The sequence below is a fragment of the Coenobita brevimanus genome, chromosome 96, assembly GCF_032717465.1.
Source record: "Coenobita brevimanus isolate Jiangsu-jjx chromosome 96, ASM3271746v2, whole genome shotgun sequence".
Classification (NCBI taxonomy): Eukaryota; Metazoa; Arthropoda; class Malacostraca; order Decapoda; family Coenobitidae; genus Coenobita; species Coenobita brevimanus.
This window is the reverse complement of record NC_137049.1, coordinates 20,430,262-20,444,845: the sequence shown is the minus strand read 5'-3', so window position 1 is coordinate 20,444,845 and position 14,584 is coordinate 20,430,262. Positions and strand designations below refer to the sequence as shown.

General features: G+C 43.0%; 1 protein-coding gene across 1 annotated transcript in view; it reads right to left on the bottom strand.

Annotated features, from left to right (window-relative positions):
- The window catches only part of LOC145413485 (SLIT-ROBO Rho GTPase-activating protein 1-like), a 61,489-nt gene extending 47,808 nt beyond the window's left edge, over nucleotides 1-13,681 (bottom strand). The window contains exons 1-2 of the mRNA XM_080283182.1: nucleotides 13,096-13,681; nucleotides 129-312 (exon numbers count right to left, since the gene is read on the bottom strand). Coding sequence (XP_080139308.1) covers nucleotides 129-312; nucleotides 13,096-13,327 — 416 coding nt within the window. The 5' untranslated portion in view covers nucleotides 13,328-13,681. The remainder of the gene's footprint in view (nucleotides 1-128; nucleotides 313-13,095) is intronic.
- Between the last annotated feature and the right edge of the window lie 903 nt (nucleotides 13,682-14,584).

Here is a 14,584-nt window from a genome sequence, read left to right as displayed (position 1 = left end):
TATTATTGATGTTGTTGTTGGTATTACAGTATTATTATGATCATTTTTATCATTATTCTTATTATCATTATCATTATTATCATCATTATTATTTTTATTATTCCGAATAAAAGACTGCCGCTACTCACTTGACCTTCTGCTCCTTATGCCTGGCCTGCAGTGACTTCGCCAGCTTGTCCAGTTTCCCGGCATAGTCTTGGTGTAGTTCTGCCCTCCGCCTGAACCACTCCTGCAACTCCCCCACCAGCGCCGTCTGCGTGTCCACTCGGCCATCCAATGCACGTAGCTGCTCATTTAACTGCGACCGTAACTCTGACGAAGAAAGAAAAAGGCTGTTAGGTCACTGTCAATATTACCGTCACCATCCTCATCACCATCATCGTCATCATGATCGTCACTCTCATCGTCATCACCATTATCATTATCATCATCATCATCCTAACCCCATTCCTAATATAAAGTGCGCAGGATGGAGGAACAGGAAAAGGGGAAGCAGGAGTATTATCATCATCATTATCATTATTATCTTCATCACCACCGTTGTCATCATCATCATCCTAACCCCACTCCAAAGATAAATGCCGTAAGGTGGGTAAGAAGGAGGAGCAGGAAAAGGGAAGCAGTATCATCATCATCATCACCATCACTATCTGCCGCGATGCAACCAAAAGGTGAGTGGGAAGAAACGGGAAAAAGGGGAACACAGAAGTCGGAGTCGTCATCATCATCATCATCATCATCATCATCATCATCATCACCCTACCAATGTTACCAATATTATCGAGTACACAGAGGAGACGGTAGAATCTGGCAGCTCGCGCACACACACACACACACACACACACACACACACACACACACACACACACACACACACACACACACTGAAGGAAAACGCAAAAATACAAGAATAATCATCATTAATGCCAAGCAAAATGAATCGTCCTTCATTCACTCCTTTCGGTTTCAAGAGTCGAGTTACATTTGTACAATAATGCAACCTCAAGGTCACTGACAGCTGTGAAATAATAGGCAATGTCTGTAGTTTTGCTTCTCATTTGCACACACACACACACACACACACACACACACACACACACACACACACACACACACACACACAGCTTCTATATTTGGGGTAGGTAATTTCCTGAGCCCCCTACCAAACAAATGCCAGCTATTTTAAGGCCCCCCTGCCCCTCAAAAGCCCCCCCCCCCCCGACAAAGACAATGCCCATGAGATTCTTTTGTTTTGAAAATCGATGCCGCCAGCCGCCAGACGCAGGATTAATTTCCGCTTTTATTTTTTTCCCCTCTTCGTGTGGGTGGTTGTTGCTGCCCATTGATTAAAAAGGATGGAGCGTAAAAGTAGCGATTCTATGATTGATAATCAGGAATACGGTGGGTAATAACGGAAATAGTAGTAGAAGTAGTCGTAATAGTAGTAGTAGTAGTAGTTAGTAGTTGTAATAATAATAGTAGTAGTAGTAGTTGTAACAATAACTAGAACGCCGTAAAATTGTCCAAGGTTATTTTGATAAAGGAAAACTTGCCACAGCCACTGGGAGCTTGCTATCAAGGTCACTGATCTGCATGTCACCTAATGTCACTATGATCCGCCAAGTCTGGTGGTTCAAGCTTTATTCTTTCACGTAAAATCAGGTGACTTCTCTGTCTTCCGGATTAGTCCAAATTTTGGACCATATGCGACCTCAGAGAATAATGATCCAATCTGGACTAAGTTAAGCACTGCAGTCTGGCCAAGTTCCAGGTAGTCCTTCAAGCCACCAAATTTTCAACCCTCGAACTTGACTGGTTCTTGAGCCTTAAGGTCGCTTATTTTTACTCCGGATCCTATCTGGGTTCCGGTAGTCGGATGAAGCAGCCAACAGTACTACGATATGACAAAGAATGAGGCTGTAGCTCAATGGTATGTGAATGGCGGCGATTTAGATCCTCCCTAGAATCACAAGGTAATAACATTGACAAAAACAAGAAAACTTCCCACAGGGATGTGGGAAGTTTTAGTAAGAGTTTGCTTTCTCCATGCCATTAATAAACAATGTAATAAACAAAACGTATCACAACATAAACAAATCATTCAAGGCTACTTTGAAACACACACACACACACACACACACACACACACACACACACACACACACACACACACACACACACCAAATAAAAAAAAATCCATTACCATACACAAAAACAGGGCAGAGGAAGACAGCACACAAGGGCAAGGGTGTAAATAGCATACGGTAATACCAGGCTGCCCCTCCACGCCCATACTGGTACCCACGCCCACGCCCACGCCCTCACCTACCCACGCACGCCCATACACAGACTCTACCTCGTGCACCTCTGCCTGGAGTGGATTCTTCGCCCTACTGCAGCTTATTTTCTCGTAGCTCAGTGTCAGAATAATATTACGATCACCAACGAAGGTGGGGGAGGTTGCTTTCATCCCTGTCACTGTCTATGTCTATCTGTCTGTCTGTTTCCATTCATTCCTAAAGCAAGAAATATCTCCCAAATTTACGCAAAATCACTAGCAGGTGAAAATAAAAATCATCAGCAAGTTACAATAATATAAAACAAAAATAAAGCACTTTCCATTTATGAAATTTAATTACGACAGACGAAAAAGGTCAATCACTAAGTAAAATAACAGATCGTCGCACTGAAGGGGTACAGGGGGCGTGAATGAGGCCAATATAATCATCAGAGTTAAATCGGACACGTTTTATTCTTATTGGAACCAGACACCAAATCTGGTAAAAAACAAAAATAAAAAAATAAACTTGACAAAGGGCAACGCAAGCCAGGAACAATCAGTCACCAGCTGGCCCCGTGGGAAACACACTCTCTCTCTCTCTCTCTCTCCTTAACCCCTCAGTACTCTTCAGTCCTTCCCCTCACCCATCCTTCTTCACTCCCCTCCCCCTCATCCCTCAATCCTTCTCTTCCTCCAGTCTTCTCCCTTCACTCTACACCTTCCCCTTCCCCTCATCCCTGCACCTCACTGTCTTCTACCCTACTCACCTCCTCCCTCCATTTATTTCCCCTCATCCATCACCTCCCCTCACTCTGTTCTCTTCCCTCACCCTTACTTTTTCTCCCACTTACCCCCACCCTTCCCCTTCCCTCATCACTTACCTTCCTCTATACCTCACTTTCCCCTCACTTGCCCTCATCCCCCACTCATCCCTTCTCAAAATATATCCCCTCACACACTCTAAACCCTCTTCTCCCCTCCCTCCTCCCCTCTCCCCTCCCTCCTCCCCTCTTCCCTCCCCTCTTCTCTTCCCCTTTTCTTCTTCCTTACCCCTCTATTTTCGACCCTCTTTCCTTCCTACTCGCAAATTCTCACATCTCTCACTCCCCAAGAGAGAGAGAGAGAGAGAGAGAGAGAGAGAGGAAGTTGTTTTAGACGAGGAGGAAATTGACTGAGACAGAGAGAGGAAGTAGACTTAAGCACACAGACACACAGTTCCCTCCTCTCTCTCTCTCCTTCCTCTTCTCCACTTTCCCTCCCTTTCCTTCACTCCTCACTAGAGACTCTACAGAAAGCCTCACATTCTCCATTTCCCTCCCTCCCTTTCTCTCTCTCTCTCTCCCTCCCTCCGATTCGACCTTTCCTCTTCCTGTTCCTTTTTTTTTTTTTTTCCCCTTTCCCGGATTTCCCTCCCTTTCCTCCACTCCCCCCTTCCAATCCCACGGAGAGAGAGAGAGAGAGAGAGAGAGAGAGAGAGAGAGAGAGAGAGAGCTACTCTCCCCTATCACCACCTGCCATACACGCATCACCACCCATGTAAACACACACACACATACACACACACACACACACACACACACACACACACAATTAGAGTTCTTCATGCAGGTGTAATTTAAACTTCCTGCCATTTAAATACCTGGGCAATTTTCTGGAACTAATTACTTAATATGAAGTACTGAACAGTATATATACGGTACATACACAAATATACACACATACATAGATATGCACATACATTCATACACATACACACATACGCGCATAAATAAACATAATTGGGAAACATACAGAGGCTACATACACAGCTATCATTCACACATGGAAATACATACATAAGGTACATGCACAATATATATACTGTACAGGGAAATACACAGGCTACATGCACACACACATACATACATACATACATAGGAAATACATAACCCAAAACAAGACAAACGAACACACACGCACACACACACACGAACAAACTTGCATGCACAACCACAAGCTGACATACACACGCACAGACAAGAATGCACACAAAGGCGCACACACACACACACATACACACAAAACATACCGGTACGTGTAAACAGGCGTGCGCACACAGCCACGCACATGCACGTTATTGTTGCGTGGGAACGGATGGGAGTGGAAGAGGGCGAAGAAAGGGGAAGGGGGGAAGAGGAAGAGGGAGGAGGAAGAAGAGGGAGGAGGAAGAAGAGGGAAGAGGAAGAAGAAGGAAGAGAAAGGGAAGAGGGGGGAGGAAGGGGAGGAAGAGGGAGGAGGAAAGGGGAAGAAAGGGAAGGGGAGGAATGGAGGAGAAGAAAGGAAAGAGAAAGGAGAGGGAGGGAGGGTAAAGGGGAAGAAGGAGAAAGGAAAGAGGAAGGAAGGAATTAGAGGAGGAAGAAAAGAGGAGAGGGAGGGGAGAGGAAGAGATGGGGAGGACGAAGAAGACAGAGGAAAGCAAAGGGAGGAAGAGGAAGGAAGATTAAGTAAGGAAAAGGAGAGAGAGAGAGAGAGAGAGAGAGAGAGAGAGAGAGAGAGAGAGAGAGAGAGAGAGAGAGAGAGGGTAGTAACACGAAGGAAGGATGAAGAGCAGATGGAAAGGGAGGGGAGGGGAGGGGAGGGGAGAGGAAGAGAGGGGGAGGGGAGGCAGCTGCTCTGGGATGAAAAGGAGAGAGAGAGAGGGTGGGGAGGAAAAGAAAAGGCTAAGGCATGACACAATGAAGATGATTATAAACAGATGAGAGAGAGAGAGAGAGAGAGAGAGAGAGAGAGAGAGAGAGAGATTTCGACACAGCTTTTGTGCAACCCTGTCATCCTCTGTTGCACACTGGGCCAAGAGGGACAGGGAGAGAGGCAGGGTGAATAGGGTGATGGACAGGGAGGGAGGGAAGAAAAAGGGTGATAGGATGACAGGGAGGGAAGAAGGGAGCAGGGAGGAAGACCGTGAAAGGTAGCGGAAGGGCACAATAAGGGAGGGGGAAGAGAGAGAGGTTGGGAGGGTGACAAGGAAGGTGAAACAGGGAGAGAGAAGGGTTTCGTGACAGGGTGTGAGGTGGTGACAAACAGGGAGGAAGGGGGGGGAAGGGAGGAAGGAGGAATAAGGGAGGAAGACATTTGGGGCAGGGTGACGAGATGTGTGTGGGACCATGAATGAGTGACAGGGAGTGTAGGGAGGGTGAAGGTGGGGTAGGGAGGGAAAGATGGGGCAGGGAGACATGAAGAGGGTGCACGGAAGAGGTAAGTAGGTCAGTAAGTAGGTAGGTAAGTAGGTAGGTAGGTAGGTAAGCTGACAGGGAGGGAGGAAGGGATAGAAAAGGGTGAAATGTATGGTAGGGAGGAAGTCAGGGAGAAAGTGGATGGAAGGATGAAGGAAAAGAGAGAGGGGGAGGGGAGGGAAGGGAGAAATGGGGGGGGGAAGGGAAACTGGAGGCAAGGAGGGAGGAGGTAGAGAGGGTGAGGTACGAAGGGTGTCGTGTGGGGTACGGTGACAATAAGTGTGAAATTGCGAAAAGGGTAACAGGAGGGTGTGGAGAGAGAGAGAGAGAGAGAGAGAGAGAGAGAGAGAGAGAGAGAGAGAGAGAGAGAGAGAGAGAGAGAGAGAGAGAGAGAGAGAGAGAGAGAGAGAATGTTCCCTCCTACCTCCATCCCCCCCCCTCCATCTTTTCTCCTCCTCTTCTTACACCCCAGTGATGACTTCTTATTAATTTTCGTCACAATACAGTTAATTTTTTCTACATCGGTCATACACTAAAATTATTCAACACTAAAAGTAAACTAATATTATTCAACACAAATATTATTCAACACTAATATTATTCAATACTTATATCATTCACCTCCTTCATTTAATCCCCCCAGGTGCAAGCGTCTCACCTGGATTGAATAAAATCGTCTAGTCACCAAGAACTAATTAACGTCCTCGGTTTGAAGTGGTTAATTTTTCTACGTCCTTCTCCCTTTCCTTCCTCTCTTTCCCCTTTCCTCTCCTTTCCCTCCTCCCCATTCCCTTTTTCCCTGCCTCTTACACTCTCCATCTCCAGATCTCTCTATTTCTCCATCTCTCCCTCTTTCCTATTATTCTCTTCTAAACTCTCTCCATTCCTTCTTTCTTCCTCCTTCACTTTCCCCTCCCCCTCCTTCACCCACTGTTCCACAAGACAATGAAGGAGACGAATAAGGAGATGAGGAGGAGGAGGAGGGGAGGATGCATGGGAAGTCAGGCAGGAGGAAAACAGTGGATGAAGGAGTATAAAATAAAGCTGTGAAGAATGCAAGAAAGACTGAATGAGGGAAGGAAGGATGAATTAACGGAAGGAAGGACGGAAGGAAGGAAGGAAGAAAGAAAGAAAAAAAGAAAGAAAGAAAGAAGGATGAAAAAATATAGAAAGAAAAAGTAAAGGCAAGGAAACCAGTATATGAGAAGAGAGGCTATGAAAAAACAGAGAAAGCAAGAAATAAAGAAACTTTGAAAATGGAAAATAAAAGAGAAAAAGATCAGAAAAGGAGAAGGACGAGAGAAGAAGAAAAGGAACGAAGCGAAAACAAAAGAATAACAGAATAAAAGACGGAAGGAAAGGAAGGGAAAGGGAAAACAGAAAAGGAAAGAGAGAAATGGATATGGGAGGGATGGGGAGGGGAAGGGAGGTGAGGGGGCGGGAAGTGGGGAGGAGACAAGGGCAGGAAGTGAAAGTGGAAGGAAAATGAGAGAGAAGTGGAAAAGGAAGGGGTGAAGAGGTGACTGGGGAAGGGCGAAATATGAGAGAGGAGGGGAGGAGAGGGAACAAGAGAAGAGGAGAGGGAGGAGGAAGGCGAGGGTAAGGGGGAGAGGGAGAGTGGAGTGGTGTGGTGTAGTGAGGTGAGGAGGTGAACTGGAGGGAGGGAAGAGGAGAGGGGAGGGGGGAAGAGGAGAGGGGAGGGGAGGTGGAGAGTACAGTACAGCAGGAGACAATGAAACAACCACAGGAAGACATTTATAACAACAACAATAACAACAACAATCACTACCTTCCAAACAATGCGTCTATGAGAAGTACCAATCACACACACACACACACACACACACACACACACACACAATGCGAGCAACTTTCCATATTTATACCTACTGGCAAAATATTCAAGAATCCAAACATTTTTCACTGGTTTAAAATTGTATTCATCACTCACCTGAATGTCGAAGAGCAACGTACATACATAATACATTCATATACATACATACATTCTTACATATTTTTTTCTGTTACTTAGCAAACTTTTTATACAGAATTTTAATATGTTTCTGTGCAGTATGAGACGGAAGGTGTGTGTGTGTGTGTGTGTGTGTGTGTGTGTGTGTGTGTGTGTGTGTGTGTGTGTGTGTGTGTGTGTGTGTGTTAACGAGATGTGACTGAAAGGTGTAGCAGTGTGAGATAAGTGTGACATAATTCCAGGCAGAGGCAGTATGTGGAGTGGTATGGCTTAGTATGACTGTGTGGCGTAGCAGTATGTATGGCTTAGTATGACAGTGTGGTGTAGTAGTAGTATGAACCGTAACGTGTGTGTTAGTATGAAGTATGTCAGTGTCTTCAAACCCACATTTCAGACACCTCATAACAAACTCATTTTATTTCTGGGTTAGGAGAGCAGAGGGGAGGTGGGAGGAGGGGAGAGACAGCTGAGAGATGAGGAAGACAGCAGGTGAGTGACAGGAGCAATTGGGGCCAGACAGGAGTGTTATTTTTAGGGATTTTAGGCCAAACATGCAAGAGGAAAAGGATACCTACTGCTCTGAAGTTTGCTGTCTGTCTGTTTCTGTCCTGTCTTTCTATATGCCAGCTGTGTGAGCCTGTCTGCTGTCTATTAGTCTGTCTACCTGCTGTCTGTTTCCTGTCTGTCTCCTGTCTCTCCGCCTATTTTTAAAAGGGCGAAGATCCGGATTCTGCATTCTTTATTATCTTGTTCATATAACTTGGCATCTATAATCTAAAAACAGCTGTGTGTGTGTGTGTGTGTGTGTGTGTGTGTGTGTGTGTGTGTGTGTGTGTGTGTGTGTTACTGGAAGTGCTTGTATAATGAACTATACTTGTTTATGAGTATTATTACAACAATAACACAAACACACACACACACTTTCACTCTCATAATCTCCTTACGGATCTTTATTGCGGTAAACTCTCGCATAATAGCTACTTTCTCTCTCTCTCTCTCTCTCTCTCTCTCTCTCTCTCTCTCACCGTAGTCGTGTGCTGGCATCAAGAGTCTGGTGATAGGACGCAGTACACACCGACAATCCTCACTCGCCATCTTCCATATCACCCAATACACGTAACACAACCTCATCATTTACTTGAATTATATAACCCCCTTCCACAGCGTTATCTAAGAATCTTCAATATAATCCTGAGAATCCTTGCACCATCTTTACTCGGGTAAAATCCTTGGAGAGTCAAGTTTTGGGACCATTTGGACAGGATTCTTAATTACCACTTCTACAGGTAAATTCCGTACAGGTAGGTCAGAATCTCAAGACTGTGCCACCTTCCTTGGTTAGAATCTTCAGTGATGTTGAGGTAGGTCTAGAATCCTCAGCTGGCGTCCAACTTATAAATAAATCAATTCTACATTCTACCCCAAGGTCTTGAAGAGAATCCGTTCGTTTTACCGTATTTACTTCATCTTAAGTATTCCGCTGTGAGGATCTCTGAGAATCTTAAGTCCTGCTAGGGCATCCTCAGAATCCTCATCTAGCATCACCCCAGCAGTACGAGGACGCCTTATTTCCTTCTTGCCATCCTAAGACAATTTTATTCAACTTAAGACAGATCCCCGGAATGAAAAGATCGCAGACAATCTTCCCAAATTCCTTCATTACTTTCTCCATCACGGTAAGATCATTCTACTTCACTCTTGCTGTCAGAAAAATTTATTCATTCTTCAGGGTTTGCATCAACTTTTATTAATCTTTTCTGAACTTCTGAACGTATATATATAGTTTTTCTCTCTCATTTTCGTAAAAAAAAAAAAAAAAAAAAAAAAAACACGAGAGCTTCCTTTAAAAACTCAATCACGAAAAAACAACATCCTTCACCAGCAAAATGAAACGGCTCTTGAATCTGGCTCTCTGTTATTCCGTTTTTATTTTTATTTCTTGCGCATTTCTGGCCTTAGGTTCCTTCTTCCTTGCATTAATATAAAAACCGTAGTGAACAATTTTGTCTTTGGTTTTGACTTTCAACGTCATGGTAATTCAGGATTTTCACAATTTTCACAAAACCGTAAATGTACAATGTTCACTAAGTTCTGTTACACACATTACACAATCCTGGTACAAATACTTTCAATACAAATACTGTAAATACAAACATCCACCATCTTGGGAATGTCACAGGATTTCACATACTTCACTACAATTAATTTCAAGAGATATTTTTTCCCCAAACAATTTCACTGCAGTGCGTCATGGCTCTAACTGCACTCCTTTTACTAATCAGCATCAAAACTGCACATTATTTCACACTCTTAGTACAAAATTCAAGAGAGTACAGAGATGAGGGCCAAAAGTCACTCTTAATTCACTGTATTTACTGTAATATTCCATGATTACAATTACCGGTATCATATTTACAAAGTGTTGGTCCAAAAGCTCAGAATACAGTAATATTCAGCAAGTTCATGACATGCGTTATATCTGTCACTCAAGATCAATGTAATATACTGTAGTCCACGATCAGAAGCCTCAGTTTTACAGTCTTGGTACACATTCACGATTTATCACTAGGTTTTCACATTCTACGCAGGAATATAAACAGCTAGAAAAAAGCAAAAGAATAGAGAGGAACGTAGAAAAGCAGATAAGTTAGAGGCACAGTTGAAAGACAGCTAGAAAATCTGGAGATACTGTTGCAAAGAGAAGAGGATGTACCGTTTTCTTAACTATGTAAGTTTATAAGTATGTAAGAAGACAGGTCACTTTTAATCTCGATACATAACACTCCTCTGTGCTTGTAAATTCCACTTCACTTCGTTCATGTCCTGCAACCGTAGCAACTGCAGACGCCAGAAGTAATCTAAACAAACCCACGTGCTTTTAAACGTAAACAAACCAGCACGTGACCTGATGTAAACACACAACACGAGGTTTGATTTATGCATAATACAAAGTGGTGAGACTGAAAATATAAGACCCAGTTGTCAGGCATCCGAAGATTATTTTATTAAACACAAGACACGATGCATAGATATAATTATTCCAAGTGGCACTGACGTTAGAGCATGTGATTTAATGAGAAGCCAACCACGTTATTTAATTTAAATACCAAAATATGCAGTTAAATGCAAATAAAGCCATGTAATCAGATGCAAACACAAAAAGTACTTAGGTACAAACAAAAGCAGGTAGTTAAATGTCAACACAAGTCCACGTGGTCAGATGTTAACACAAAATCACGTAATCAGATGTAAACAAAACCACGTGGTCAAATGTAAACAAAACCACGTGGTCTGATGCAAATACCAGCTGATCACATAAGCGATCGGAAACAGAAGGTCACGTGCTTCCTGCTTATCACAACACGCACTTCCGGCGCCATTGTTATCATTTCCTCCTATCTTATCTCGCGGCGATTAATCAAAAGTTGTTCTGATTAAACGGATTTCGGGGCTAATTTGTACAGGGGTTATCATTACTCCAGAAGGATTAAGAAGAAAGATGGAAGAAGAACGAAGGAAAATGGAGATGGGAGGAATGGATGCGGGGGAAGGAAAATGGGAAGAGGAGGAGGAAAAGGTGGGGAAATGGAGAAGTGGACGCAAAAGAGAAGGCAAGAAAGAGGAAAATGAGGAAGAAATAAGAACGACGATGGATGAAATGGACGGGAAAGGACTGAAAAGGACAAAGTGAGGGAAAGAAAAGATGAGATGGAAGGATGACGAAAGGAAATGGGAAGAGAAAAGGAGGGTGAAAAGAGAGGATGGGAGAAGGGAAGGAAAGAAAGAAGGAAGGAAATGGGAGATGAGAGGAAGGAGAAGGGTAAAAAGTAAAAATGAAGATGGATGAGATGATGGAAAAGGAATAGAGAAAAAGAACAGGACATTATGAGTGAGAGAAAGAAGTTAAAAGATGGGAAAGGGATTGATAAGAGAGAGAGAGAGAGAAAGAGAGTCACACCTCCCTCCAGCACCACTATACTCCACACACTGAGGACAATTGGGTTATATGTGGAAGGGCGTTGGCCAAGTGGAGGGAAGTGCTGTGGGTGGAGGAGCGATGTGGAGGAGGTAAATAGGGATGGAGAGAAGGAGAGGCGTGGAGGAGAGATGGGATGGAGAGAAGGAGAGACGGAGGCAACTAAGAGGAGAGTGCTGAAGGTTATGTGAGGTAGGTGGAGATGCAAACTAGTGTAGAGGAAAACACAGATGGAGTGGATGAAGGGAAAGTGGAAGTAAAAGCAGGTGAAGTGGATGAGGGACACTGTGACATGTGGAGAGAAATGAGAGGTGGAAAATGTGGAGGAGAGTGGAAGAGGAAAAAAAAAAAGAGATGGAGAGGAGATGGAGGAAATGGTATGGAAAGAGATGATGGATAGAAATGGAAGTGAGGTGGAGGGAGGAGGCTAAGGAGAGAAACAGTGATAGTGGAAATGGTGATGATATGATGAAGACAGTGATGATGGTGATGATGATGATGATGATGAGAGGTGTAGTGATGATGATGACGTGTAGTGATGAAGATGCTACTGATGATGATGATGAGAGATGTAGTGATGATGATGATGTGTCGTGATGAAGACGCTACTGATGGTGATGTAGACAGATGAGCAAGTCCTTGAACCGGCCAGTAACACCAGTCCCTCTCTCTCAACTACATCCGGTATGAGAGAGAGAGAGAGAGAGAGGGAGAGAGAGAGAGAGAGAGAGAGAGAGAGACACACACACACACACACACACACACACACACACACACACACACACACTACCGACTTATTAAGAAAACAATTAACGGGTAATAACACCTCATTAGAAAGTAGGCGGAAACACAGGTAGGCAATTAGCAACACTTACCTGGTATTAAAGGTGAGATAATTGGACAGGTGGACTGATGAGGAAGATAAAACAACGGGAGGGACGTGGAAGACAGACGGATAAAACAGCAGGCAGGTGGATTGAAGAGGAAGATAAAACAACTGGAGAGACGAGGTAGACAGGCAGGTGAAGTTGGTAGATTGATAAACAGATTGACAGATAAATAAAAAGGCGAAGGTAATTTAAATATATGATATGGGTGATAAAGAGAGGTAGATAAGAGAAAGACAGGTCGATAAATAGGTAGACAGGTTGACAGGAAGGACAGAGAGGTAGATGGATAAATGGTAGAGGTAGAGAGTAAAGGCAGAAAAAACAAACACATTAAGGTATACTGCCCTAGACGTGAACAAGGTATCCTACGTGTAAGAAAAAACAAATAAACAAACACTCCCAGACGTAAACAAACCCCAAATGTAAACAAGCTAGATAATAAATGACAAAAACAATACAGAATAAAACGTGCTAGAAATTACAGACAAATGTTAATAAAGGAAGCACATGAAAACACACACTCCACACACACACACACACACACACACACACACACACACACCTTTCCCTTCTTCCCTACCGTCAGTGTTGAGACGAGGCAGGTACAGCTTATGAAAGTCCTGCTCCAAGCTTGCAAAAAAAACTATCCCACGAAAAACTGAAGCAATTAACACAGAAAATAAAATGCACACGCAAAATCCGCACGAAAGAAGGGGAAAAATCATGACACACGCACACACACAAGCGCCCTCCCATCTCCCTACCATCAGTGTCGTGGAGGTGATGGAGGTACAGTTTGTGGAGGTCAGAGCCAGATCGCGTTGACCACCAATGCTTCACTCGGCGGTTCTCCATCGACAGCCACTCGTGAAGGCCTGAGAGCTTGGCCAGAGCACCGGGGTTCCCAACGCTCCCTGAACCCGAAAGAGAACCTGAACCCATGCTGGAGCCTCCGCCGCCGCCCCCCAGGGAGGCTGTTGAGTTGCTGCTGCTCATTTTGGCGTGATTGTTGTGGGTAAAAGTTTTGCTGGTGATGATTATTTTTGATTTTTTTTTTTTTTTTGTGGTTATCGTATCATTTTCTCTAGTTTTTTTTTTTTTTGTCTTTGTGTTCTTATTCTTTGAGTTCTTTTTGGTGGCGTTCTTGTTGTTTATCGTATCATTTCTTCCTCTTGATATTTTGATGTTTTTACGTTCTTGTTCTGTGAGTTCTTCTTGCAGGTTATTGTATCATTCTTTCTTGTTATTTTGATGGCTCTGTGTTCCTGTACTTTGAGTTCTTTTTGTTAGTTATCGTATCATTTTTTCTTGTTATTTTACTTTCTCCATGTTCTCTGAGTTCATCTTGCTCTGCTCTTACTGATAACGTTGATACCTGTTCATTGTGACGTCAGATGTTTACTGTTCAATATGGTCATCCTGTTGGTGGTGGTTTGAGGTGAGTTGTTTTTCATGCTTCTGTTCTCTCCTTGATTTGTGCTTTCGTCTGTGCTGTTGCTGTTTATGCCTGTTGATTAATTGGCCTTGTTGTTGTTACTGTTGTTGTTGCCATTGCACTATTGTTGCTAATGTTGCCTAATCAGAATTTATCTCTTTGTTATGGTTTGAGTTCATCTTGTTATTGTTGAAGAGGCGAATTTGTTACTGTTATTGTTATTCACCTTTTTCTTCCTTGGGTTCACTCTTCCATGTAAGGTAGAACGAGGGGGTTTGTTCAAATTCCGGGTTTCCTTCACGTTCAATTATAACATCCGAGTTCTCCTGGGTTCACTGCTAGGGTTCAATCAATTTGCCTTGGGTTCTGTATCACGGTCATTGGGAAAAAATCGGAGCTGGAAAATAAAAATCATTTCTTTTCTTAATGTTGTCACTTAAGTCCATTTTATTTTATTTTTTTCGTGAGTTCTTATATATTCTTCACCCTACAATTTTTTTTTATTAGTTTTTTCTGAGTTTTTTTTTTTTACCCTTCACTGTAAGGAAATATAATTGGTTAATATTTTTCATCTATCTGTCATTCTATCTATCACTCTTCGTCTAGTTTTCATTTCTATCTCACTATCTCTATCTTCTTATCAGTCTTTTTTTTCCATTTTTTCTCATCTTTCTACTGGGATTTTTTTCTATCTATCTTATCTATTTATCGTTTTTTATTTTCTTTATGTCGCTATCTCTTCTTATTGGGTTTTTATTTATTTATTTATTTTTCATTATATCTTCATGTCCTTACGTTTAATTATAGTCATATGCTTA